General features: G+C 35.4%; 2 protein-coding genes across 3 annotated transcripts in view; one reads left to right on the forward strand and one right to left on the reverse strand.

Annotated features, from left to right (window-relative positions):
- The window catches only part of LOC132699489 (limbic system-associated membrane protein-like), a 410,528-nt gene that overhangs the window by 367,828 nt on the left and 15,243 nt on the right, over nucleotides 1–27,457 (reverse strand). The gene's annotated exons all lie outside the window — the stretch shown is intronic.
- Nucleotides 9,660–27,340, forward strand: LOC132708433 (DNA-directed RNA polymerase II subunit RPB1-like). The gene is made up of 11 exons (XM_060680789.1): nucleotides 9,660–9,865; nucleotides 11,099–11,368; nucleotides 16,383–16,698; nucleotides 20,928–21,219; nucleotides 22,134–22,355; nucleotides 22,408–22,539; nucleotides 22,595–23,310; nucleotides 23,370–23,668; nucleotides 23,727–25,484; nucleotides 25,536–26,037; nucleotides 26,101–27,340. The coding sequence occupies exons 1-11, from the start codon at nucleotides 9,788–9,790 to the stop codon at nucleotides 27,213–27,215; spliced, it is 5,700 nt and encodes a 1,899-aa protein (XP_060536772.1). The 5' UTR covers nucleotides 9,660–9,787; the 3' UTR covers nucleotides 27,216–27,340.

The following is a 27,457-nucleotide window of genomic DNA, read 5'->3' on the forward strand; positions in this document are numbered from 1 at the left end:
ATCATAGCTTCAATTTTTAAAAATTTGAATGGGAAACACTTTACAACTCATATTATTGTTGTTGGTGATTGCTGATATGAAAAATTGATATCGTTTTTATAACAGCGATGCCATTACCACTGTATAAATTGAGAGGCGCTCATTAAAAACCAGAAATTACTATATAAATTCATTAAAACATAAAAAAACTTTTGGAATTGTCTAATTTAGGCTGAATTATGGATATTCTTAATACAACGAATCAATAAAAACGACAATTTTGTTCGATTCACATTTTATGTAAAGAGTTGAAATCTCTGGATTTGAATAAACGCTCCTCAATTGTATATTATGAGTGTATTGTGTAAAATTCAAAAAGATATCAATTATTTTGCAAAGAGGAAATCCAGATTACACAGTTTAATTTCAACTAATCTAAATTAGAGGCGGGTTGCTATGTATATATTTTAGTATGTTAACAGAAAACAAAGAGATACTTAAAAATTAGAACATTTGTTTAAATTAAAATATTGATTGAAAAATATTTAACTATATAGGTTATTTTAAGGAACGTGTTCAATGTAATTTATAAAATTATCAGAAAAATTAATAGTTATTAGTAGAGTTAAGATTTTATGTAAAACCATATTTTTTATTATTAGGAATATCAACCCAATAAAATGAAGCTTTAGTTTTTAGTTGTTGTACATAAAGATTTTTTGTATGTATTTTTTCATTAGCTTATTTATAGCCTTCAAATCCCGTTAACCCTCGTCCCTTTTCTCGTTTGACCCGTTTATTTAATGTGATTTTAACAATCTCTTCTGAAAATTATCACTGATGGTGCTTGCGATTGAATGAAATACATCCCAGCCTCTTTATATGTACTTTTGAATTTTTCCAAGCATTTTAAACATTTTATTTGCTGTCCGAGCATCCGAGAGTGAACTATCATTGAGTTCCTTGAATATAACGTTGTAATTTTTTCGTTGTTTGACTATTCTTTCCTTGATTTTCAGTAAACAATATATGTAAAAAATAAAGAGGTAGAAAAAAGCATATATTTGATATAATTTTTGGAAAAACCATATTTATGCACATATTTTAAGCAGTTTCTGTGCATAAAAATCCGAACTCTAGTTATTAGACTATTAAACCTAGAACATCGATAAACCGTTGTTAAACACAGACTGGGCTAGTTGAAGCAATTAATTCTAGACTAATAAACATGGAGCGAAACTTTAACACGTCTATATGTCGAATCCCCCTTCGAATACAAACTTTTAATCCAAATTAAAATCGGAGTTCTCCAATTGCCAATAAATCCAACGCATTGCCATAACAATTCCCAACGTGAATGGGGGACAGGCAATATATTTTCAACTGTCGAAACGTTTTTCCACCATAAATTATCCAGATAAGTAGTGGAGCGTGCAAAATGGCGCTAATGCAGAAATACAGGATTCATTCCGTCGTCTATATACACGGGCTTGTAATGTTTTTGGTATATGGGCATAAATCCATCGATTTCACATACCATTAAGTTCAGACAGCTTGGTGAGAGCAATATAAAAGTAAATGTAGTGCGCGTTAAACTGTTAAACACCGGTAAAATCGACAACATCGCCATGTGGATTAATATCGTGTAAAACAGTGTTTCTAACAGATTAGCGGCCACTCGTTTCGCAATTTCGATTTGCGAACGCTGTTATAATTTTGGTCATCGGAAGAAATCGAAACGGAAATGTTGTTTTCAAGGCTCGTAATTATTGGCGAACAAATTTGCCCACGCGGCAAGTCAAGTGGACAAGAAAATATGTAGGCGAAAGAAATTGATGAAAATTCCTAAATTTATAATCAGAATATTTTCCTCAAAAAATGATAATAAATATAATTGTAATTGTAATAGTTAGGTATGTAAATAATTGTAATTGTTATTAATGTAAAATTTACAAAACGCCAGCATGTGAACGTAAGATATTCGCAACTGCTAGGTTCACTTCTGTTCGATGTAAAATGTCCTTGGGATATCTGACGGGCATGGCGTATATTCTAAGGATATACTGTTTCAGTTAAGAGACATCCATCCAAAGTCCACAGTATATCCGATACATACTTACGTAGGATGTTTCTTAGGAGATGCTAGTCATCACTGGAATTTTGCTTTTGATAGTAAATGTGAAGGACTGCCGATTGAAACCATTAATAAATAGTTTATTATGCAACAAGTGCGGTAAACGGTATTTGACCCACGAGTTTATTTGACACTAGAGGAGCAAGTTTTTAATAAACGAGTGAGTTAAAAAGTTTACCGAACGTGTTGCATACTATACTTTTCCTACGACCGTTAGTTTTTGAGTACATTTTCGCAAAACAACACAAATATATTCACTGACATGACCGCCAGATTGGACAAACGTCAAAATTCAAAGCGTGGGAAATAGAGAAATAGAAACAGAGCTCTCCCAAATCCGTGCGGTAAAATTCCGGAAATGTCCGAAATGGCTCGGATTCGTGGGAAACGAAACTGACGTGGTAAAGTGACGCTTCCCGCACTCTAGATCGGTGGGTAACTAGGTATTTTACAGACGGGAGTACAAAAACACATTTTACACACATCTGATTTTTTTCTATGGTAGATATAAAAAAATTGTAGGTATATAATATATCAAAAATACAGAACAACCTAATCTAAAGTATCTTAAATATAGAGTAAGATACTATATCTTGAACTAAACTCTAAAAGAATAACAAATATTTGACAGGTTTTCTGTCATTCTTTGGTAAAAACAGGAAATTTAAAACATTTTTTGGATTCGTTGCTCACTCTCCTTGGCTCTTTTCAGCCAAGCAGCAATTGAATTATCACATTCTCTTGATATTTGTGATGTGTTTGCCTTGTTATCCGCATCTGAAAATATTTTAATTTTGAAAAAGACAGGTCTTATAAATCTGTACTTAAAAAAATTAAAAATAACAGGCTAGCATCTTATATTTTTAAAAAACAGATTTCAAAAATCTCTACATCCGCCTTTTAAGTAAAGGCTTGATTTGACGCTGATAATGCTCTTATGAAAGTGATCTTAGATGCTAATCTCCACGATGGAAGATTTTCATAATACGAAAAAACATTGATGTAGGTATACTTAAATAAGTAAGGTCTTTTTATGAGAGTAGTTACTATCGCGCGCAAAAAAACAAGGGCAAATTTGACTTTTCAATTTGACAGTAAAGGCCTATTTTCATGCAATATATTTTGCCAACCTTAAAATTTTCCTAGTTTTTTTTGCTATTCATGCTACCTACAAGCCTTAAAAAATAGGGAAAACGGTTTCATGAATTAACTCAACAAACATTTTAATGTGAAAATTTTACTTTATGCAGGTTGATTCCTAAAATAAATACTTTTTGGGACGTGATTTTTGGACCCATATTAAGAAAAAAATACTTTTCCGAAAATAAAATAATTTATAATTTTTATTTAAATTATGCAAATATGTTGCTAAAAATATAATTTTGTTCAGGGGATTTTTTTCTAAAATTGCTTACTTAAATAAAAATTAATTTAGTTTTGCATTCCTAACTAAAACCAAAACTAACCAAAATTAAGCAATAAAATAAGAAAAGAAGTCTATAATCAAAAAAGATTTGCAATCTAAAAAGTAAATATAGGTGCATAGGTACATATGGCGCGAAGGGATATCCTCAAGTCATCTATATAGCGCATATCTTTGGTATGTCGGGTACAGTAAATCCGCAAGCTATCCATTCATAGAATAACCCTGGGATGTAACACACAGTATATCCTTAGTATATATGCTAACGTATATCCCATGTCCCGAGACATGCGACTTAAATGGGACAATGACCGGATATACGGGGGATATTGTGTGCTATTTGGGGTTCTACTCCGCCATCACCAAAGATCCCGCGCAAGACTAGGCTCCTTGGAGGCTCCTGAAGAATTGTGCTATAGAATTTGTTTTACAATAAAATGGTTAGTTACACATATGCCGAAAAAAAAACGAAAATGGATATATGAATATATTTTTTTATTTCTTTAAGATGAATGGAGGGAATTGAATTGCGCTACCCCTATTATTCTTCTTAACTAAATTAAAACGCAATGACATGGAAAACAACACTCGGAGCGCGAGCATTGAAGATGCCAAGTGAGATTTTGGCGAAACATCTGCAGGATTCCAGTCGGAGTTCAACAAGCGAACGGATGACATCCCGGAATATAGTGTCATCACATTTTTCCATCCGTGAATGAATACGTGAAAATTAAAATATAATTGTCGTGTTTACCCTGTCTCACAATATGACATTTCAAAAATAATTCAAAAATGTTACGTCATAGAAACAAAAACACATTGTTTTTCAATTAGCATGGTCCCTACAACTTCAAATATATGAAATATACCAAATCATTATTTTAGTTTTTTAGATAAAAATAAAGTTAATTTGGCGCAATACTTATAGCGCGATCTCCAAATAGTTGGCTATTGACTTAACGTTTACATAACAAACTTTTCTTTTTTTTTTTTCAAGGAATCACCCTTTAGTTTTTCGCATTTTTTTTTGAGACACCCTGCATATTGCTCCGAGAAATTGTGGGTTGAAAACCAAATCATTTCTTCAATTTTTTGTCTAGTGGCTAGTTGCGAAACTTAAGCTTTGCAAGTCGAATATAGGGCCAGTGTTGTTTCTAATGATAAGCATAGCCTCCACCAAGTGTCGACAAATAACCTTTAACGTGGTATTCTGCTTGGAATTTTTGTATTTATTCACACAAAAGTAAACGTTTTCAAAAGAATGTTATGTTTATTAATAGTTGTCTGCATTAAAAACAATAATACAAAACAACGCAAAAAGTTGATATACGACGAAGCGAGAGCTGCAATCGTATTCCACAACACCCATTGAATTAAATTAAATTGTACAGCTTTACAACTACATTTTCTGTTGGACATTTTACCAATTATTTATTTGCTATACCGGACGCTTAAAAATGGTTGTTCCATATTTTAGCAGATCACTGTATATGTAAATAGTATATTGGGCACATTGTCACATAGAGTTCGAAATATCAGAAAAAAACTAAAGTACAAAAATATTTCTCTTAGACCCCATCAATTCAATGTAATGGAGCAATGTTCTCCCCAGCTATATTTTCCTCAGTTTGAGAAAACCAAATAATTTTAGCCCAGGAAGCTATGACATCATTCTACTCTTTGCTAAACTAGGGTGTGTAAGTACTTTGCACTTTTAAAGGGTAACTTCCTATTCTAAAGGAAAAAAAAACACCCACGGATAACTGTTATGGTTTTACAGTTAAACGTTTTTTAAGTAGAATTTAATGGTTGGTTTCAGTATTTATCTTAAACTAATAGTATAAACAGAAAATTTGTTTTTTATATGGTACAGCCTGTACATTTTTAAAGCGTTGAATAGAACTGAAAATTACAATTCCAAAAACATAGCACACTTCTAAAAGTTTGCCTACTTTGAACAAGCATGCTTTGCAAATGCACATTGGGTAGTGAATTTGGCTCATATAGCTACTGGATATATAAGGGCACTTATTAATGCCGGTAATACAGAAAACTTTAATTTAATTACCAGCTGCAGAACGTATTATTAAGAAAATGTGACAAGACCTGGATGTAACGTTTGACTCAAAACTCTCCTTCAGAAATCACTGTGGAGGCGTACTCAAAATGGAATTCATAGTAAGAAAAACTGTTATATTATAGTTATGTGGGCTCGAAACTAGAGTAGGTTGCGGCAACCAATATTTGGCAGGTACATCAATCAAATTGAAAACGTACAGAGAAAGTTTTTGAAATTTCTTCACTTTTCTACCGGTATAGCGGACTGCCACAGAGTGATTTATTACTAATGTTTAAGGTTCCCTCCCTGTTGAATAGTAGGAGGTACCTTTCATTTCAGTTTTTATATAAACTTTGCAATTCATTAGTCGCTTGCCCTGAGTTGCTGAGCCAGCTGAACTTTCATGCTCCTTTAAGAAATGTAAGGACATCACCTGTATTTCACCTAGTAACTCCAAGAAAGAATTCTGTGATCAAAGGTCTTCTCTATCAGCTGATGAAATTATTGAATTACTTCTATATAGATATTGGCAATTTTGTCTTAGTCGGTCACAGTTTACCACACTAATCAAACATAAATTTGAAATACTATAATGGATTGTATGTTCACTATTACATTGGTGGAGTGAATATAGTTGAATACTTATTATAGTTATAGTTTATAGATCTTAAGATGAAATTGTCTTCTAAATGGATGTTAATGTATTCTACAATAAAAATTATTATTATTATTATTTTTATTATTCTAACTAAAAAATATTTCGTTTAACATGGCCATGCAGGAGATTTAAAATCTTGTTTCTAACCAATGACCTTGCGACATTCAACAACCAACATGGCCACTAACAGATAGTCGCTGTTTAGAAAGAAAATGGAGCGAAGCTGGAGACTGAAACCTAGAAGCAAGCACGGAAAATCATTCCCTCCTCTACGAAAACATCCAGTATATTATTTAACAGCTACATGATTTATCTATTAAGAAAGTGGGAAACTGAAATTTGAAAATTATGAAAAATGGGAAACAATTGTTTTATACGAGCCGCGGAGAATGCAGTTGGAATAAGCAATTTCTACCACGGAAAATATCCAGAATGACGACAAACTTCTAATAATATCGGAAATTCGGATGATTGCAGTGATCAGTTTCAAAAGAAAAGGTTAAAACAGTATACATGAGGATACATAGGGAATTAAAAGGAATATTTGTTTTAGGAGAAGTTTAAAATATCCTATGACGAAAATTACAGACACTGACAGGCAACGACTAAGTTAGACACAAATACAAACCATACAAGACGGGAAAAGTGCGCTTAGACTTTCAACCATGTGTAGATTTTTGCCAAATATTGGAGCAACTGAAAATTACCAGTTCCGATTTTATGATTATCTGCCATGTTTGTAACTTATGGCAAACACTCCAATGAACTTATGCACAATGTTGATAATGTTGAGCGGATGGCGGAACTTTGGTTCACCAACAATAACCTTAAACTAAATACAGATAAGACACAACGTCTTGTTAATTTAATGGAGGGCAAGAATGTAAGGCTCTTGGGAGTAACGCTGGACGATAGTTTAAATTGAGCCCATCATATCAACACCTTGTATAAAAAAGGTGTCTCTAATATTTGTATAATCCGTAAACTGAAAGGACTGGTTACTGTGGGCACATTGCGGGTTACCTGTTTTTCTTTTTCATTCTCATCTAACTTACGGTATAGTTCTCTGGGTTAATTTTGCCACTAGGCATTTAAACTCCAAAAGAAAGTTGTTCGTTTGATTGTCGGTGTAAGTTATCTGGAGCACTGTCAAGCAATTTTTAAGAAGTTGGAAATTATGCCACTTCCTTGTCTGTATATTTAGTATCAATTATTAAAAATACACAAAAACATAGACAGCTTCAGTCAGAACTCCTCGTACCATGACCATTTAATTAGAAATAACAAGCTAATTCGTTCTTCAAGATTCAAATATACCATAAGTGAAAAAAAAAAACACTAAACTTAAACTTGTACAATAAACTACCAGCTAATGTGAAAGTTCTAAGTAATAGAAAATAAAAAAAAAAAATCTTAATCTTTCTAAAAAGGCAGAGCTTTTACTCGGTCGGGGAATACGTGGGTACTCGCGCTGTGATTGAAGTCAAAGAAGCGTCTGTGAACGGCGTGACTATATAATGACTTTCTATAATTTTGTTGATGTTCCTTCCTTTTATTTATTTTTATAAATGTCTTGTCCTTTGTTATATTCACTGTCCTGTATATATGTATTATACACTGTTTTATATAATTTATACACTCTTTATATAATTTATTCATTGTCTTGTTTTTTATATACATATTTTTCTACATATTGTATTTATGACTTGCCATAATTGTAACAACAAAACGTGGTCCATAAATTCTATTCTATTCTATGATGGCCTCCATAAACAGATAGAAACCCTGCCTGTTGATCTGGCGAAATTGGCCATTGGCCGGCGAAGTCACCGGACTTAACGCCCATGGATTTTTACCTTTGGGAAACACTGAAGGGTCTTATTTTTAAATTGCCCATACATTGTAGACGCGAATAAGGAATCGAAGTTATAAGAGGATTGACATCTCTCTCCCTACATTTTGAATACATCCTGTAGCATAAGCTGTGGTAATGGCGTAATATTTCGTTATATTATGTTAGTTAACTTTGTCCTAAATGCATGGTTTTATTTGTTGAAATTATATAAATTCTATAAATACCTTTAATTGTAAATATTAGTTTTATTTTAATTAATACTTTACCCACCAGACATTTTTATTTTTTCTATTATATTTCAGAAATGCTTTTAAAGAAACAAAGTATTCCACAGCAAAAAGTTGCAGCGATTTTTTAAACATGCACATTTTGGAAAAACACCCCATTTTTTATGAAAATTAAGCATCAGACACCGGCATCATTTGTTATCTATCTTCATTAGAAAGGGAACTTTCTCGTCTCAGTTTGGCCCACCCTGTACATTTAACCAATATTTTAAAATTTTTGTCACAAATAAATTAATAGGTGAAGAATAGCAAAATAATGAATTTATTTTTTATTTATATATAATACACTCAGATGATAAAATCAAATTAACAGTTTTCAAGATTACATAGAAAGATTTTATTTATATAATTATATTTATATATTTTATTTATGCAGTAACGATAATTATATAGTAGATTATTATTTATTTATAAACCCAAAGCAGATAAAAAAAAACTTGCTTTGCCTAAAATATGTGGCCACTTGCTCTGTAAATACTTTCTTTCACGGTAACCGATAAATTCAAGAAAAATACAAAATTAATTCTCAACAAACCACATCAGCAACAGGTTTAATAATTTACATTTACTGGCACCACTTGTGTCCTGGCGATATAGTTCTTTAAAATAGCCGACATTTTTGAGCAATCTGGCAAAGCAGCGGTTATGGTTGGGCCTCTCTACCCTGGCCGATTAGGGAACCCCGAGATCCAGAGCCGCACTCTGCGGTTTAAACGAATCGTATGCTGCAAATCGATATCAGGTGTTAAGATAATTTCATACAATAGAAAGAAAAAAAATATCCGTGTTTGGAAGATTTGTGATTTATAGTCGAGTATAAAATGAGACCGCAGTATACACAGCTATTAAATCTGCGGTTACTTAATCCTGATTTAAAATGTATCAGTTTCACAAAGCACTGACCTTGTGCTTTACTTTAAGCGTTTCAAGTTTCACAAAATTCTTTTCTCTTTTCTATTTTAGCGGTTTCAATTGGCAACCCTATTGTGCACACTGAAATTGAGATGAAGAAACCCTTGCATTTTAGAAAAAACACTAGAAGATAAAATAACGTCAAATACAGAACAAATGTGTGTATAGGTTTCTACATATATTAGATCAACAAAATTTCCAGTCTTAAGTCTTTCTATTTGAAATTTAACACAAGAAAAGTCAATGCACTAAAAATTTAGTTAGTCCAAACTATAGCAACATTTAGTCTATGGTCACTGTCGTTGCATCGCTTAGTCCGACTCTGTCGCAAGCCATTCAACATGGAGGAGCCTTGCGTTCGGTCTTATTCACGGACTGACGGCTGTTTGCTGTAGTGTACGCTATAACGTGTCGTTTAACGAGTTGGTGCCGGAAAAGTGCAGTGTTTTTATGCGATTTACGTTTCAAAAATAGTAAAAAATGTTTACCGCAGACAGTAAAGCACCCCTCAGGAATGTTAAAAGGGTTCAATTTGGAATTTTGAGCCCCGATGAAATCGTAAGTTGAAAAACAATAATTTGCTTTGGAGAATTATTCCGTTGTGTGGAAATCGCACGGCCTACAGGCCAGGTTGCCATATCTCGTACTAATTCGTTAATAAGTTTGCCGGAGTGCGTGTAAGTTTATAAATAAAATAAAAATGTATAAGAAATCAAAAGTCCAGAAGTTTAATTATTTAAGTTTAGTTAATATGTAGCCATCTGGCGTCGGAAAAACAATCTTTGACAGATAACTTTTAGGTTAGGTACATACCTACCGCGACGATCCACAGTTACCAAAATATGGAGTAGGTTTCTTGATACTACTTAAAAAAGTGCAAAAGCGAACAATAATATTTAAATTTCATTTAATTAATAAGCCAACAGAAAAATTCTATATCTTTCTTATACTTGTCATTTCCCTATACCTAATTGTTGGTCACTAATGCCCTTTCTAGTAATTCTTATTTTGTAACACAACGATACATATTTAAATACATTTAAAGATAAACTAATAACATGACATTGTTTACGAATTTACGAATGTGAATAGACAGTTTTTTAGTGAACTAGGATGGTCGGGTAGTTTCTCAAAATGTTAATATTATTGAAGGTCTTCCAATTTCAACTTTTTGAACAGTGTTTGGATATGTGAGTTATGAGTCACTATTATTTATCGATTAAATAGGTACATAACCACTAGCGCAATTTTTGCTAATTTCGCAATTTACTTTGCTGCAATTAACAGTAAAAAATCTAGAAAATATTTTCTTTTGTTATAAAGAAAATGGTACGTGGCTTCTAATAATTTTAGACTGATGTATACCGCATACGTTTAAGACGTATATTTTTTATAGTACATATATTATATTTTATGTTATTTATATTCCATCGTTGGCGATTTTTTTTCGATTTTAACGACTAGTAAACTGTAAATAAATTATTTAATTAAAGTAATTAAATTCGTAACCGTTAAAATTCAAAAATACAAATTTTATCTGCTATGTTTGCTCATAGCTGGTGTGAAAAGGAAATACGCCAATTTTTGAGCTACTGGAATATTATTGTTCAGAAAGAAAAAAAAAAGTTTGGGTTTTAATAAAAAATCACAGTGTCGCTAATAATTTTTTGCAACAATCGCTTTTAAAAAAGTTCCTATATTCATGAAGTTCGATTATAAGAGAAAAATCGTTAAAATTATCCAATAAGGTCAAAATTTACTTGTCAAATTTACAACTTTAATTAATTGCAGAGACGTATGTCAGTCACGGAAGGCGGTATCCGCTATCCAGAGACCATGGAAGCGGGCCGCCCCAAATTGGGGGGTCTGATGGACCCTCGGCAAGGGGTCGTCGATCGGCAGTCAAGATGTCAAACTTGCGCCGGTAACATGACAGATTGTCCAGGACATTTCGGCCACATAGAACTAGCGAAACCAGTATTCCACATAGGTTACATTACAAAAACTATCAAGATTTTGCGATGTGTGTGCTTTTACTGCAGCAAATTGCTGGTCAATCCGGTAAGTTTTACAAAATTCGGGCAACATTTAGGACTCGGCTGAGCTAATAAAGGAAATAAAACAGAATTGTTGTTTTTTGATATTCCTGGTGATAATCTTGTAGGTATGGGCTCTTACTATACCTAATTATATGGAATTCCTCCGCCCTCTCCGAGGGGTAAATCACGCGTTAACTTTGGTATTCTATTTCTGTGAAATTTGTGTAATCCTTGTTATATGTGAAAATTTTCTGGATTGAGCACTTTCCTTTATATAATTAAAATAAAATAATTTAATTAAAAAAAATGTTTGAATTAAATAATAAACAATTTAATCTAAAAATATTCCAACATAAATAATTAACTATTTTTACGATATTTGTAGATTGGGTCTAAGGTGTGGCGTATAAATATTATAAAATTAAACGAACTATATTGGTGATGTTTCGTTTGGATTTTTTTTTGACTAACGTTTTCGATAAACAATTATTTGTTTGTTGGATTCATGGCATTTTTATAGTTATAAGAAATAGGGCATAAGAGAAAGTCATAATAAATGTTTTCTTTTTTTTTATTTGATTTTAATTGAAAAAAATATATATTAATATTTTTAAAAAATGGTTTTAAATGCATTTTTTATATATAATTTTCACTAAATTTTGTTTTAAATATGACGGAAACTCAAAAATTTTCCACATAACACACAAAATTATTTGTCAAAATCTGGAAAATTATTTAGAAATCTGTGAAATCTTTATTGAATCCGGTGAAATCTGTGAAATCTGGTGTACCAATTTTGGATCGTGATTTGTCCCTCGGCCCTGTTATAATAAATATTATGGTTGAGCCATTAAGAAGACGAAAAACGCCTTTTTATGACCCGACAAAATGTAGTTTAAATATGAAAAAAACGGGAAATGTTAATGGTGATTGGCTGGCTCCAATCTTCCGACCATATATTTGTCGTAAAACTTACAGACTTCGCGTTTCTTTTGTTGGTGTTCCGGTCTGTTTCTGTATAATTGACAAACTGCATATGTGTGATGGAAACTAGAAATGATAAAATTTTGGTTACGCCTAGTCTATCCTAGGCCAAACTATTAGAAGGAAAGGATGTACTAATCAAAGTCAACTAAATCTGTCATAGTATTTCATTTTCGTGTAAGATAAACCCTGTTTGCTTAGGAAAAACTACTTTTTGTCATTTTTGGTTAGAATTTGCTCCTTTCCTCGTTTCTTATAAACTGATTTGGCCTTAGGATAAACTAGTTTAACCTGAAATCGGGTTTGGTCAGTCAGCCGAGGATACTGCTTAACCTATATTTTGTCAAAGGAAAAGGCGACTTCAAATTACCTCCATGTTTCGTGTATCAGTCCTAGCAGGTAATAATATTCGATGCATTTGGTATGGTATGCATGGTATTTTTTCAATCAATATTTAAAAGATAAAAAGGTACGGGAGAGCTATAAAAAACCAATATTGAACTTTATATAGTCTAGCTAGTCAATTATTGAAACGTTTGATAATAATTGGTTATGTTTCATTTGTCCATTACACTAAAAAAAAAATTTTTTTTTGTAAACAATACCGTCGGATGTTTAGACGCAAATTTGGCTAAACTGAACGTGAAAAATTATAGTGCAATCTTCCTTAACTTTTGCGCTCTAATAAATGTTCTGCTTGTCTTCAGCCACTTCATGTATACTTATAAGAAATTTGGCACACATGTGGCATTGAACTAGAGAAAGGCAATATCATTGTTTTACTAGATTTGGTTCAAAATCCATGTAAATGTGCCCTTTACAGTTAACTACTAGTTACTAGTTTGCAGTTCGAATTGATATTAGCTTCGGTTTCAGGATTATTTCCCTTCGAGTGGAGTGCGGAACACCTGAAATGCTGCCCTAATAAATGAATCGTTAACGTAGGACGATGAAAATTATGTTAATATAATGTTTATGTTCATAGCGTCAAACCGCGATGCTTCGTGTTTACGTTTTATTATCGGTTCTCCGTAAAATCCATCTTGGCGAAAAAGAAAACTTGGAAAACATGTCGTTATAAAATTGATCACGTTCAGACGGCAAATATGTTCTGATGTCAACAAAAACTTTTTGGCGCATATTTCAAAATCAAACGTTTTTCGATAATCTTTCCTATAAGGAAATCTTTTTCACAACGGGGTTTCCGCATAAAATTTTCTCCCGAATCATTCTGGACAATTAATCTGGATTAATGACTTCTTAGCTGATTCTAGTTTAATGGTTAAACTATCTTGAGAGGTCGACTCGAGCCAATTATCGACCTGTTTTTCCCATCACCCGCATTTCTGGCGAATGAGCTCCCGATATGAATTAATGCAGAACAGCCGAGATCGATCTCTTATAGGAAATTCTCTTTTGCATAATTCATATGTGGTTTTTAAAAGGGAAGTTTATCGCAGCTTGATGCATATTTATCTCAAGAAATTCTTGCTTCCACGAGGTGTAAGCTTTCGAATTTTCATCGGATTTTGGGCATTAATTGTTTTTTACTCTGCAAGCAATGTCTTAATACTGTGTTAATGAACTCAGCGCTTATGTTTTATATGAGCATTATAAAAATATCGAACTGATTTTAAAACTGGATTTATATTTCAAGTTCAAGTTTTATTCAAGTTACTTCTTTTTAAATCTGAGTGGGAGAGAGTGTTCAAAATTACTTGTCTCCAAGCTGGTGAACTCGATGAAAAACTAAAATGCGTCCGTCGTGATAGGAAAGTGAGGCAAATTTTACAATAGAAAAAGACGGGTAGTAATGAAGGTTCTTGTCATTGTCAATTTAAGATACAGATTGCGAAGTTAGCAAGTAACCTGTCGGCTCAAAGATTCTATTGTGACTCTCCCATAGCTATTGAGCCTTAGCTATATATATATATATATATATATATATATATATATATATATATATATATATATATATATATATATATATATATATATATATATATATATATATATATATATATATATATATATATATATATATATATATATATATATATATTATTTGATGATCTACCAATTATTTGTTACAAATAAAATTTATAGTATTCTAACTTCGTATAAATAAAAATAGAAGCTCCCAAAAAAGCGCTTAAAAATTGATATAATTTAAAATGTTTAAATCTTTTCTAAAGTTTTAAATAAATTTTTCATAAAAACAAGCTTGCAATACACCTGAATATGATGTACAGAATGTCTCATTTTTTATGGTTTGAAGATACCCGTCTTCCTTGCTGAGACTTCCGTCACCAAAAACCGCTTTTTTAATGAAATGAAAGGTGGTACAAACAGAAATATCATAGTTATATTGGATTTTCAGATACATTGTAATTGTAATTTAAAATGTGGATGTGATGTGGATAGCTTTTTCTTGGTAGAATTCAGTTGCGTAGTCATTTTTCTTCTGAAAGTTTTCATATATAAACTAAACGTTTGTTTTTTTTTTTTTAATATAAAGCACCTTGTAGGTCTTTCGATAGTTTTATTAATTATATTTATTATATTATTATATTAATTCCAAGCGTTTATCTTAATTTTTTCTTATAAGTAACCATGAAAGAAGGTGTTCGTTTTCCTAATATACGTTAGTTGTCAAAGAGTCTTTACATTTGATAATTATTATTTTAATTTCTGTCTCCTATTTCTGTTTTGGCTCGTGCTAAGCCAACTCAGAAAAAAAAATTAGTGATACATGCTTTCTATTTAAAATTTAAAATATGGATTATGTATTTTTGAAAAGCTAATAATATCCTAATAAAGTTATTAAAAGACGTACAACGTGTTCAAAAAAAAACCCAAATTTAGTTGAGATATAAAAACTTGTGAGTTTCAGAAAAAACTGACAATGCCACCGCGTAAAAGACCCTATCCAGAACAGTTTTCTTTTCGATAAAGTTTACGCTACACGGGGTGTCTAAAAATGCAAATTTTCCAAAATAACCCTGGGTCTAACAATTCAAGATGACATTTCTGTTTGCGTCATCTTTCAGTTAATGAAAAATTAGAATTGGGTCACGAAAACCGCCGCTCAATCAGTAACGGATATGCTCCGTAAAACCATCAAATATGGGAGACATTTAACAATGAGCAGGTACGTTTGCTTCAATATTAGGCTCGTTCCAGTTTAGATCGATTTATCTGCTGGAAGTCATTTAAATGAGGTATTGTTATTTAGATAATTCGTACAGTCAATTCTGGCAAGAAGAAGCTATTATTTTAATTATATTAAAAATATCATTAATTTTCTTTGTTTTTCTTTGCTTTTGTTTTACCAAAGGTTGCCCGAAGCGTAATTGCATCCCCATAAGTTTTCAAATTGCAAATGAACAGCTTACATTAATAGTAATTTTATATACGTAAATTAAATTTCAGTATTAAGCAAGCGTATTCAAAACCTTATGGAGAATGGCAAAATATTTTCAATATTTCCTTCCAAAATTCTTTCTGAAAAAAAAAGCTCTTTCTCAAAAAGGACCTTCAAAATATATATTGAGTACACATGTACCGTTTAAAACAAAGAATGGCGTAGAGTTTGGGAACGCTTTTCGCAATTTTATATTTTGTGACACCATTCGCTATATTCACCATCTATTCTCTTAAATGAGAAAAATCACTGGAACTCTTGTTTGAACCCCCATTAAAACGCCGTTAAAAAGTTCTATACGGAGTCTCATGTAAATATTCACTAATTTCTAGGGATCAAACAGCGTAGGTAAAAACATCGCTATTAGATCCTACAAGTCTTGAAATATTTCCAACTGAAAATGTGTCAAATATAACTAATATTGGCAGGGTTGCATATTGTTTTGATTGAGATATCAAGTAAAAATGGGCAATAAATTCAACATTCATCGCGCAATGCTATTCACATAATTGTGTTCATTCATTCCAATATGCCGCCGCAACCCGACGATAAAAGTTAAAAAGGGAACGGTTTTCTTTGGATTTTATTTTCCGAGCGGGGCATATTATTTATTGTCGCCACTTTCCAGTGCAATCCAAAGATCCGCGAAATAGTAATGAAAACCAAAGGACAGCCTCGACGTCGCTTAGCTTTTGTTTATGATCTGTGCAAAGGCAAAAATATTTGCGAAGGCGGCGATGAAATGGATTTGGGCAGAAAAGAAGGCGAACAACCCGATCCCAACAAAAAACAGAGTCACGGCGGTTGCGGCCGTTATCAGCCCAGCATAAGACGTAGCGGTCTGGATCTGACAGCCGAATGGAAACATGTTAATGAGGATTCGCAAGAGAAAAAGGTGCCGCTGACAGCAGAGAGGGTGTGGGAAATTTTTAAGCATATTACAGGTAAGCAGTGGCAATTTTGCCGGGTGTTTTGAAACTATATTTGCGGGAAACGAGGCTAAGGTGGAATCGGTTTTATTTTAATAGGACCTTATCAGTCAGAACCTTCGAAATAAACCTCAAAAAGTCATAAATGTGAGTTAACAAATAACGTTAAGAATTAAGAAACAGGGTGGTTAAATCGAGGTTATAAATTTTTTTGAAAAATAATATATTGGGTGTCCCAGAATTGTATGATCAAACAAATAAATAACCCTATACATGTTTATACAATTATTGATGGTTTCGCTTATATTTTTTACATAATAATTTTAATTATCAATTATAAAATTCAGTTGATTAATTTTTAAAAAACATTAAAAAAAAAGATTTTAAATAGTACCTAGATTATGCAACACGTCAAAAATTGCTATTTTAAAACAGTACCAATTAAAAGCAGGGTGTACCACATTGTTACTAAGTTCATCACAATATATACGGCAACCGTCCCTACAAAAAGAATATATTTTTGTTAATTCTAGAAGTCGCGTTTGCCGGGTAATATTTTTGTTAAGAAAAATTTGATAATTTGACTTTGTTCCTTTAGTATCTTTTGTGCCTCGTAGGAATAACCCTTTTATGGGGCTATTAAAAAGCTTCGGGAAGATCTTGGAGAAATAAGCGGTTTTATCGCCCTTGTAATAATTCAGCAAAATCTAAAGTTTTATGGGTGTCCCGGTCAAATAAAAATGAAAAAACTTTTGAAGGTCCGACGTTACGTGATATTTTTGTCTCCTTTGCTTCGAGCGAGGAAAAATGAATTTGCATGAAATTTAGGTAGAAATAGGGGAAACCTCTTTATAAATATTAAGATGGTGAAGCGATTCATGCACAGATTAATTAATGATGTTTAGAGAGTTTCCTTTATAAATTGTAACAAATGTTGTGTTACGGATGTTCAAGTTTATTTAGATTTTCAATCTGTGGTTGCTACGATGCGGTTTTTTTAAAGAAGAAGAAACTAACTGCGTGTATATTTGTACAATATTGCATTTTTCAATAACCAAGTGTCCTTGCATAATACAGCAGTTTTATTATTATTTTTTTACAAAAATCGCGTTTTCGGAAAATGTTGTCGTGTCGAAACCAAAGATCCGCGACTTAGATTTTGCATTGATAAATGCTCCGTACCAAATATATCGCTAATTTGCACATTCCGTGTGTTCGTAGCCGTAACTGTTATGCATACTTGGCGATTTGTAGCTTAAAATCGAAGTTAAATTTGCTGTTCTGTTGATAGATAACTCAATATATCAAGACCAAGTGGTCCAGGAACAAGCTAAATTTTGGAAGTAGTCTATAAGAAAAAAGTATGGGAAGTACTGGTTTAGAGTCTAGATCGAAACTATTTTGTAAATTATTTCTATGCTCTTGACATTCAACACTTTTTCCATAAACATTTCTAAATCAAATTCAATCAGAATATTTAAAATAACAATTGTAGAGTTTTATCTATCATTGTTTAATAATTATATGTGTATACTTAGCAATTCGGGGAATCCCAATACAAATATCTACTCCATTTAGTTCTCAGAACGATGCGATGGCGACGTAACGCCCAATATATATATTTTTAATTCGTTTTGTTCTCGTCGTCATTTTTGCGTAACAAAAAAATATTGCAGAAAATTTATTAAACTGGAAATTGTGGATGTTATATACGTATTCACTCAACGGAACGTATTGTCGGATAATATTTTGTGGCGTCGGGTTTAATGCGTTTTTTGTCCGTTTTAGTTGAACACACGAATGATTTATTAATTTATCGAATTAAAAGTCCATTATTTTCGGTCTGGCGCTCTGAAAAAATTATAATAGTGTATGTAATTATAAAACTTTATGTTATGTCGATGTAGAATTTTCGATTACAAAAACAGTTTTAGCGGGTATGATTCAGGTTCAAGCAAAAATAAACGTCATAATCAAAATACTAAAGAAAAGTCTGCATGCGAATGGTTTTAATTTTAGTTGTTTGAAGGCACAATGCAAAAATGTATTTTGAATCATCGGCATCTGCAGGAGACTGAATTAGAATTGCATGCTGTGGAATTAATAGGACCTCGTCATTGTTAACAAACGGTACATCGCGAAAACTGTTGACGGAGTAACCCAATGCTTTATTTATCACCTCTGCAGGTAGAATGTGCCTACAAGGTTCACAGGTTGAGTTCTCCAAACGATATACCGTTTTTACGACATAATCCGATACTTAACTTTGGTAAACTACGAGGCCTACCTCGCTTGGGTTTCTCTTTGTAACCCTCAATAAATATATTCGCAATTCCGCAATGATGTTTCAGATCTGTAATTCGATACTTCTTCCATACAAATGCTACTTCTTATCAAACGTTTCCGTCGAAAGTACTTCCAATAGGAATTTTTAAGCAAAAAATTTTGAATGACTTTGCAGAAAGCAACAAAGCGTTATGTACCCAACCACCTTCAGAGTCCGTATGATAATTCGTTTACCCCTCGAAACTGACACACCCAACGAACATTACCTGCTGCATATCTTGTCCTCCACCCGGAAATTCTTCTTGATTCCATCAAAATTGTCTCTGATGGCGTTGTAAAAAATAAAAATAAAACCAATTCTTGGTACAAACGCACGCAAAGTCTCTTGGCAACACTACGCAACCCTTCATATACAGTTTATAATTGTTAAAACAATATTTCTCTGATATCCCTCATATACCAACCGTCTTACTAATAAAACACGGTTTCATAAAACTGACAACATACTACAGGTAATAGCAAACTGGGCAAATTATCTACATACGATTTTGTATTGCTTTCCTAGGAAAATATTTTAAGAGTCATTATCTCATATTGGAAATCAGTTTAAGCTTTCTAATGCTTTTCTGTCTAAGCTGTTTAATATAGGAGATCAACCTACCAAATAGGCAAATTCAAATTGAAATCGAGCTACCTCAAGTAGAGACTGGACTAATATGAGTTAATATAACAGTTTAATCAAAGAAAATTTCCCTACTCTTAAAATGCAGCACAGCACAGTTTTTGTCGGCTACCATCTTAAATAGGGCCCTGGCTTGTGGTACATGTGTTGAAAAGAATAGTCCCTTCTGCTTTACAGCGGGCGGGTCGTGAACTCATTCCGAAGTCAAAACCATCAAAAGTTGTAAAAATGGTATATCGTTTGGAGAACTCCAAGCATATGAAATACTTCCTTGCAAAGAACACCTAGCAGCGTGTTCTGATTTTTGGTATGAATGCCGAATTTTTTTGCTGTTGTCATGAAAGTTGCGAGACGAGGGCTAAGGCGAGTTTTTATTTGATCATCCCGTAGGATCCTCTATTTTAACAGAGTACATTAAAACTTTTGAATATTCTATTGTTGGGTGTAATAGATCGTTGTAAATAGTTTGTAGTTGTCGGCATTTTCAGTACCAATTTTTTCTGATACCGGTTCGCTACTTTCGAGTTCTCCCTTCATAACTTTTCAAAATAGCCATTTATTGTAATAACTTGGTAAACCCCAAAAATAAAGGCAAATTTTACAGACTAATCTCAGGCAATTTCGTTTTTCATCCAATGTTTGTTTGTCCTCTTTTGTGCATCATCATCCATCATTTCCGAGTGTAAAGCTATTAATTCAATTATATATCTAGTAACGAATGTTTCGAATAAAAAGTCATTTGCCTTAACGCAAGCAGAACTAGAGTTTTGCGAATGAGAAAATGTTCCGTGAAGAGAGTTGAAATGTGAGAAAGTACTGTATAAAACGCAAGGATAAAACTGGAAGCATGTAATACCGATTTTAATGCCGAATAATCCAAAAACTTTACTTTCACGTGCCTGGCATTTCGATATACCTCTCTGTCGATGTCAATCTTCAACAAACTTTCCGGATGCTTATGACTTTCTTTAAAAGTGTCGCTAACTTGGAAGTTATGTCCTGTACATATCCCTTGGGAGCAGATAAATAAGATTTTTAGCTTTAAAGTTTATTTGTTATAAAGTTTGAAAAAGTTATACTTAAATGCATTGCTGATGACTTTTTCGTTCGGAAATCAGCTCGAGAACATAGCCGTCCCGTTTCTCAAACCAGACTTGGTGAAAATGTAAATGCAATCGTCCCAGTTAGGGCAAATGTTTCCAAGTCAATTGACACGAAATAACTTGCAGCTGAAGTATGGATACAATTTACCCTTTTCTGTTATTTATTTGTTCAGACGAGGAATGTTTCGTTCTTGGAATGGACCCAAAATACGCCCGTCCCGATTGGATGATTGCCACAGTTCTCCCGGTCCCACCCCTTCCCGTAAGGCCGGCCGTTGTTATGAATGGTTCGGCAAGAAATCAGGACGACTTGACCCACAAACTTGCAGATATCGTAAAGATAAATGCAGAACTGGAAAAAAATGAAGCGTCTGGGGCGGCAACGCATATTTTAGCTGAGAACGTTAAAATGTTACAATTTCACGTCGCTACGCTCGTCGATAATGATATGCCCGGGATGCCAAGGTACACAATTTTCGAAAGTGGATTTAACACAGCTACCGCTAGCAAAGTTTACAGAATGATATATTAATAAGTTGCCGCACTCGAGGCCACGCCCGCGATTACCCCCCTCCTTCCGCTGCAGTTGAGAAGCAGTGGATTTTATTTCTCGTCGATCGGTTTGTGCATTTAGATACCCAGCGCATCCAAAAGTGTACAAATTGTTGTTGCACTGCTCCAAATTAGCGTAAAACGGAAATGTGAAATATTAAACATTTCTTTTTAATCATCCTTGTCAATGTTTTTTGCTCTCGAATTGTAAATACATATTTGTATTACAATACCCACCTCGTACGCGATTTTTCATTCAACAATAATATTTAACGTCCCCTGTACCATCAACAAAAACATCTAGGGCTATAAAAACAGTTGTCGTTCTTTAAAATAATGCAGGCAACTTTTAAATATTCTGTAGACTTTACTACTAGTATTTTCCTAGGTCCTAGGTTCAGTATGTGGTGAGAGAATTGAATAATGTTGTCTATAAACTGAGCAAATTGACTAGAGCGATATTTAACCATGGTCTCTGAAGAGGTCGGTTTAGCCAAAGTAAATTCCTCATCTTTTAAGTCTGAAAAATGTTTCAGGTTGTCCCAAAGCTTTAAATGGCATTTTTTTGGGATCTTCCTATTTCTAGCATAAGTAATTTTGTTGAGCATCTTCAATGTGATATTTAGCATATCTACCACCTGTTTTCTCCAGGATCGCAAGGTTTTGAAGTGTTAATACTGAGACGCTTTTGTACCGCTTACTGTTACTGCGACTGTACGTACAGTGACAGCTGTTCCAAGTCAATTTGCTCTGATGAACGAATGAACGATGAATGAATATGTGATTACAAACACATATATCATCGGACGTCTCGACCATTATTTTAGGGCAATGCAAAAATCTGGAAAACCGCTTAAATCAATAAAAGCGCGCCTCAAAGGTAAAGAAGGCAGAATCAGAGGTAATCTTATGGGTAAACGTGTGGATTTTTCCGCGCGTACTGTCATTACGCCAGATCCAAATTTAAGGATCGACCAAGTAGGAATTCCAAGAAGTATCGCGCAGAACTTAACATTCCCGGAAATAGTTACGCCATTCAATTTCGAAAAGTATGTTTTAATCTTGCGCTTACCTTTTGCACAGCGGTCTGTATGATTTCAGAATGTTAGAATTAGTACAGAGAGGCCACTCTCAATATCCAGGCGCTAAATATATTATACGAGATAACGGCGAAAGGATCGATTTAAGATACCACCCCAAATCGTCAGATTTACATCTGCAATGTGGATACAAGTAGCTATACATTCGTACTATTAGCGAACCTGCACCCTTTGATCGTTGCTTTTAGAGTAGAGAGGCATATCCGCGATGGAGATTTGGTAATTTTTAACCGTCAACCGACTCTACATAAAATGAGTATGATGGGTCACAGAGTAAAGGTTCTTCCGTGGTCGACGTTCCGCATGAATCTGTCTTGCACGTCTCCGTACAATGCCGATTTTGATGGCGACGAAATGAATCTTCACGTGGCTCAGAGTATGGAAACCAGAGCCGAGCTTGAAAATTTACACATAACCCCAAGGCAGATCATCACGCCTCAGTGTAACAAACCAGTCATGGGTATCGTGCAGGACACCCTATGCGCTGTCCGGAAAATGACTAAGAGGGATGTATTTATTGAAAAGGAGCAGATGATGAACTTATTAATGTTTCTTCCCATTTGGGATGGTCGAGTGCCTAGGCCCGCCATATTGAAACCTAAACCGTTATGGACCGGAAAGCAATTATTTTCGTTGATTATTCCGGGAAACGTGAACATGATCAGAACACATTCGACGCATCCCGACGACGAAGACGATGGACCCTACAAATGGATTTCGCCTGGTGATACGAAGGTCATGGTAGAAAATGGCGAACTCGTAATGGGCATATTGTGCAAGAAATCGCTGGGAGCTTCTGCCGGTTCCTTGCTGCACATTTGCTTCTTAGAACTGGGACACGAGGTGTGTGGACGATTTTACGGAAATATCCAAACCGTCATCAATAATTGGTTGCTATTAGAAGGTGGGTGCAAATTTGTTGCAAATGAGTCTTGACGATCCCAAATGGTTGCTTCGTTGTAGGTCACAGTATCGGTATCGGTGACACCATCGCCGATCCGATGACGTATTTGGAAATTCAAAAAGCCATCAAGAAGGCAAAAGAAGATGTAATAGAAGTAATTCAGAAAGCTCATAACATGGAGCTGGAACCAACCCCCGGAAACACTCTAAGACAAACCTTCGAGAATCAAGTAAACAGAATCTTAAACGACGCCAGAGATAAAACGGGCGGCTCCGCTAAAAAATCTCTGACGGAATACAACAACTTAAAAGCTATGGTAGTGTCGGGTTCGAAGGGCTCTAATATTAACATTTCGCAGGTTAGACGAGGCCTCTAATTAGTTACGTTCACTATATTTATTTCTTTTCACTGTCTAGGTTATCGCCTGCGTGGGTCAACAAAACGTAGAAGGGAAACGTATCCCGTTCGGTTTCCGAAAACGTAGTTTGCCTCATTTCATAAAAGACGACTACGGTCCAGAATCCAAAGGGTTCGTCGAAAATTCGTACCTGGCAGGTTTGACGCCGTCGGAATTTTATTTTCACGCCATGGGAGGTCGCGAAGGGCTTATCGATACCGCCGTCAAAACCGCCGAAACCGGATATATTCAAAGACGTTTGATAAAAGCTATGGAATCTGTTATGGTAAATTACGACGGGACCGTTCGTAACTCTGTAGGCCAACTCATTCAGTTACGTTACGGCGAAGACGGACTATGCGGCGAGATGGTAGAATTTCAGTCCCTACCGACTGTGAAGTTATCCACCAAATCGTTCGAGAAGAAATTTCGATTTGATCCGACCAATGAACGGTATCTGAGAAAGGTGTTTAACGAAGACATCATAAAAGAAATCATGAGTAGCGGCGAAGTAATCGCGGAACTGGAAAAAGAATGGGAACAATTGGCGAAAGATCGCGAAGCTTTAAGGCAGATATTCCCGAGTGGCGACTCGAGCGTCGTACTGCCGTGCAACTTGCAAAGAATGATTTGGAACGTGCAGAAAATTTTCCACATCAACAAAAAATCCACGACCGATTTGTCGCCGCTGCGTGTAATTCAAGGTGTGAGAGAACTGCTCAAGAAGTGCGTCATTGTGGCTGGCGACGATAGGCTCTCGATTCAGGCGAACGAGAACGCTACGCTGCTCTTTCAGTGTTTGGTTAGGTCTACACTTTGCGCCAAGCTGGTGTCCGAACAATACAGGCTAACGTCTGAGGCGTTCGAATGGTTGCTCGGAGAAATCGAAACTAGATTCCAGCAGGCTCAGGCGAATCCCGGCGAAATGGTAGGCGCGTTGGCCGCTCAATCGCTCGGCGAACCTGCCACCCAGATGACACTGAACACTTTCCATTTTGCCGGCGTGTCGTCGAAAAACGTAACCCTCGGCGTGCCGCGTCTAAAGGAAATCATAAACGTATCGAAAAAACCTAAAGCTCCTTCGTTGACGGTATTTTTGACTGGCGCCGCCGCGAGGGACGCTGAAAAAGCGAAAAACGTGTTATGCAGATTGGAACACACCACGTTGAGAAAAGTGACAGCGAATACAGCCATTTATTACGATCCAGATCCGCAGAATACCGTCATTCCGGAAGATCAAGACTTTGTAAATGTGTACTACGAAATGCCGGACTTCGATCCGTCCCGAATTTCGCCGTGGCTGTTGCGAATCGAATTGGACAGGAAGCGGATGGTCGACAAGAAATTGACCATGGAACAAATAGCTGAAAAGATAAACGCGGGCTTCGGCGACGATCTGAACTGTATCTTCAACGATGACAACGCAGAGAAATTGGTGCTGAGAATTAGAATCATGAATAACGGAGAAGACACAAAGTTCGGCGAAGGTGGCGAGGAAGATGTCGACAAAATGGACGACGACATGTTTTTGCGATGCATCGAGTCGAATATGTTGAGCGACATGACACTGCAAGGGATCGAGGCGATCTCCAAAGTGTACATGCATTTGCCTCAAACCGATTCCAAAAAGAGGATCATTATTACGGAAACTGGCGAATTTAAAGCCATCGCCGAATGGCTGCTGGAAACTGATGGCACTAGTATGATGAGGGTTTTATCCGAACGCGATGTTGACGCCGTCAGGACCGCGTCAAATGATATTTGCGAAATTTTTTCGGTGAGTTCGTTTACGCTAAAGGAATTGTTTTTCGCTAAACTTATGTTTCAGGTATTAGGAATCGAGGCTGTACGAAAATCTGTAGAAAAAGAAATGAATGCTGTGTTGCAATTCTATGGTCTCTATGTCAATTACCGGCATTTGGCTTTACTCTGTGACGTAATGACAGCAAAAGGTCATCTCATGGCTATTACTCGTCACGGCATCAATAGGCAAGATACCGGAGCTCTTATGCGGTGCTCCTTTGAAGAAACTGTCGATGTTTTAATGGACGCCGCTGCTCATGCAGAAGTTGATCCAATGAGAGGAGTGTCTGAAAATATTATTATGGGACAACTTCCACGGATGGGCACCGGTTCTTTTGATCTTCTCCTCGATGCAGAAAAGTGCAAGATGGGCATACCCATACCACAAGCTCAAGGTGGCGAAGTTACTTCGGGAATGTTCTTTAGCTCAGCTGCGACTCCGAGTATGAGTCCAGCAGGTGCAATGACACCGTGGGCAACTGGAGCAACTCCTTTTGTCGGGAATGCCAGCGCTTGGTCCCCACACAGTAAGTTATTATTAAATTGATAATTCTGAGGTACCATCCCTTGAACCACTCCTTTTCTTCCAGATCTTCTAGGAAGTGGTATGACTCCGGGAGGACCATCATTCTCACCATCAGCCGCGTCCGATGCATCAGGAATGTCTCCAGCATATGGTGCCTGGTCACCGACACCTCAATCGCCAGCTCTTTCAACTTTCGGACAATCGCCTGGCTACATTCCATCCAGCCCTGCATTTAATCCCACATCTCCATCTATGACGCCAACATCGCCCGTATACTCTCCAAGTTCACCAGGTTATGCTCCATCGAGTCCTGGTTATGGGCCTAGTAGTCCTGGATATTCACCTACTAGTCCTCATTACTCCCCAACATCGCCTTCATATTCTCCAGCTAGTCCGAGATATTCTCCCACCAGCCCTAGCTATTCACCCACAAGCCCTAGTTATTCCCCTACAAGCCCAAGCTATTCCCCGACAAGTCCCAGCTACTCACCTACGAGCCCAAGTTATTCTCCAACAAGTCCCAGCTACTCACCCACAAGCCCAAGTTACTCTCCAACTAGTCCTAGTTATTCGCCAACTAGCCCTAGCTACTCGCCAACTAGCCCGAGTTACTCTCCAACCTCGCCATCATACAGCCCCACTTCCCCGAGCTATTCCCCAACATCTCCGTCATACAGTCCAACTTCTCCGAGTTACTCTCCGACGTCTCCTTCATACAGTCCCACGTCTCCAAGTTATTCGCCAACCTCTCCTTCATACAGTCCCGTATCTCCCAACTACTCACCAACGTCTCCAAGTTATGCACCCTCATCCCCAATTTATACTCCCGCGACGCCAAGTTATTCTCCAGTTCCACCTACATATTCGCCATCGTCTCCGCAATATTCACCGACATCCCCGAGTTATTCTCCTGCATCACCAAAGTATTCTCCTGCGTCGCCTAGTTATTCCCCATCATCTCCACAATATTCACCAGCTTCGCCAACATATTCACCAACTTCTCCCAATTATTCACCCTCGAGTCCACAGCACACACCTGGTAGTTCAAAATATTCACCGTCTTCTCCTAATTATTCTCCTACTTCGCCTCAGTATTCACCTCAAAGCACTAAATATTCTCCTACTTCACCGACATACACGCCGACAAGTCCAAATTATTCACCAGGATCCCCATCTTGAGACCGCGTGGTGCAAATTTTATACAGAACTGTTATATTGTTTATTAATTTGTTTCTGTACTTTATAATATACTTATAACCATAACTGTATCTACATTTTTTTAAATATAATATTGCTAAAGGATATAGTTTGGTTTCATTTATCGTCAATATTAATAAGGTAGGATGCGCGTATCACCGCAACGAATTAGTATAACTGGTGAAGATCAAGGTTTGATAAGGTAAGTAAAGTTACTGTTTTTT

This window comes from Cylas formicarius, unplaced genomic scaffold, assembly GCF_029955315.1.
Source record: "Cylas formicarius isolate icCylForm1 unplaced genomic scaffold, icCylForm1.1 PGA_scaffold_10__41_contigs__length_53128322, whole genome shotgun sequence".
Classification (NCBI taxonomy): domain Eukaryota; kingdom Metazoa; phylum Arthropoda; class Insecta; order Coleoptera; family Brentidae; genus Cylas; species Cylas formicarius.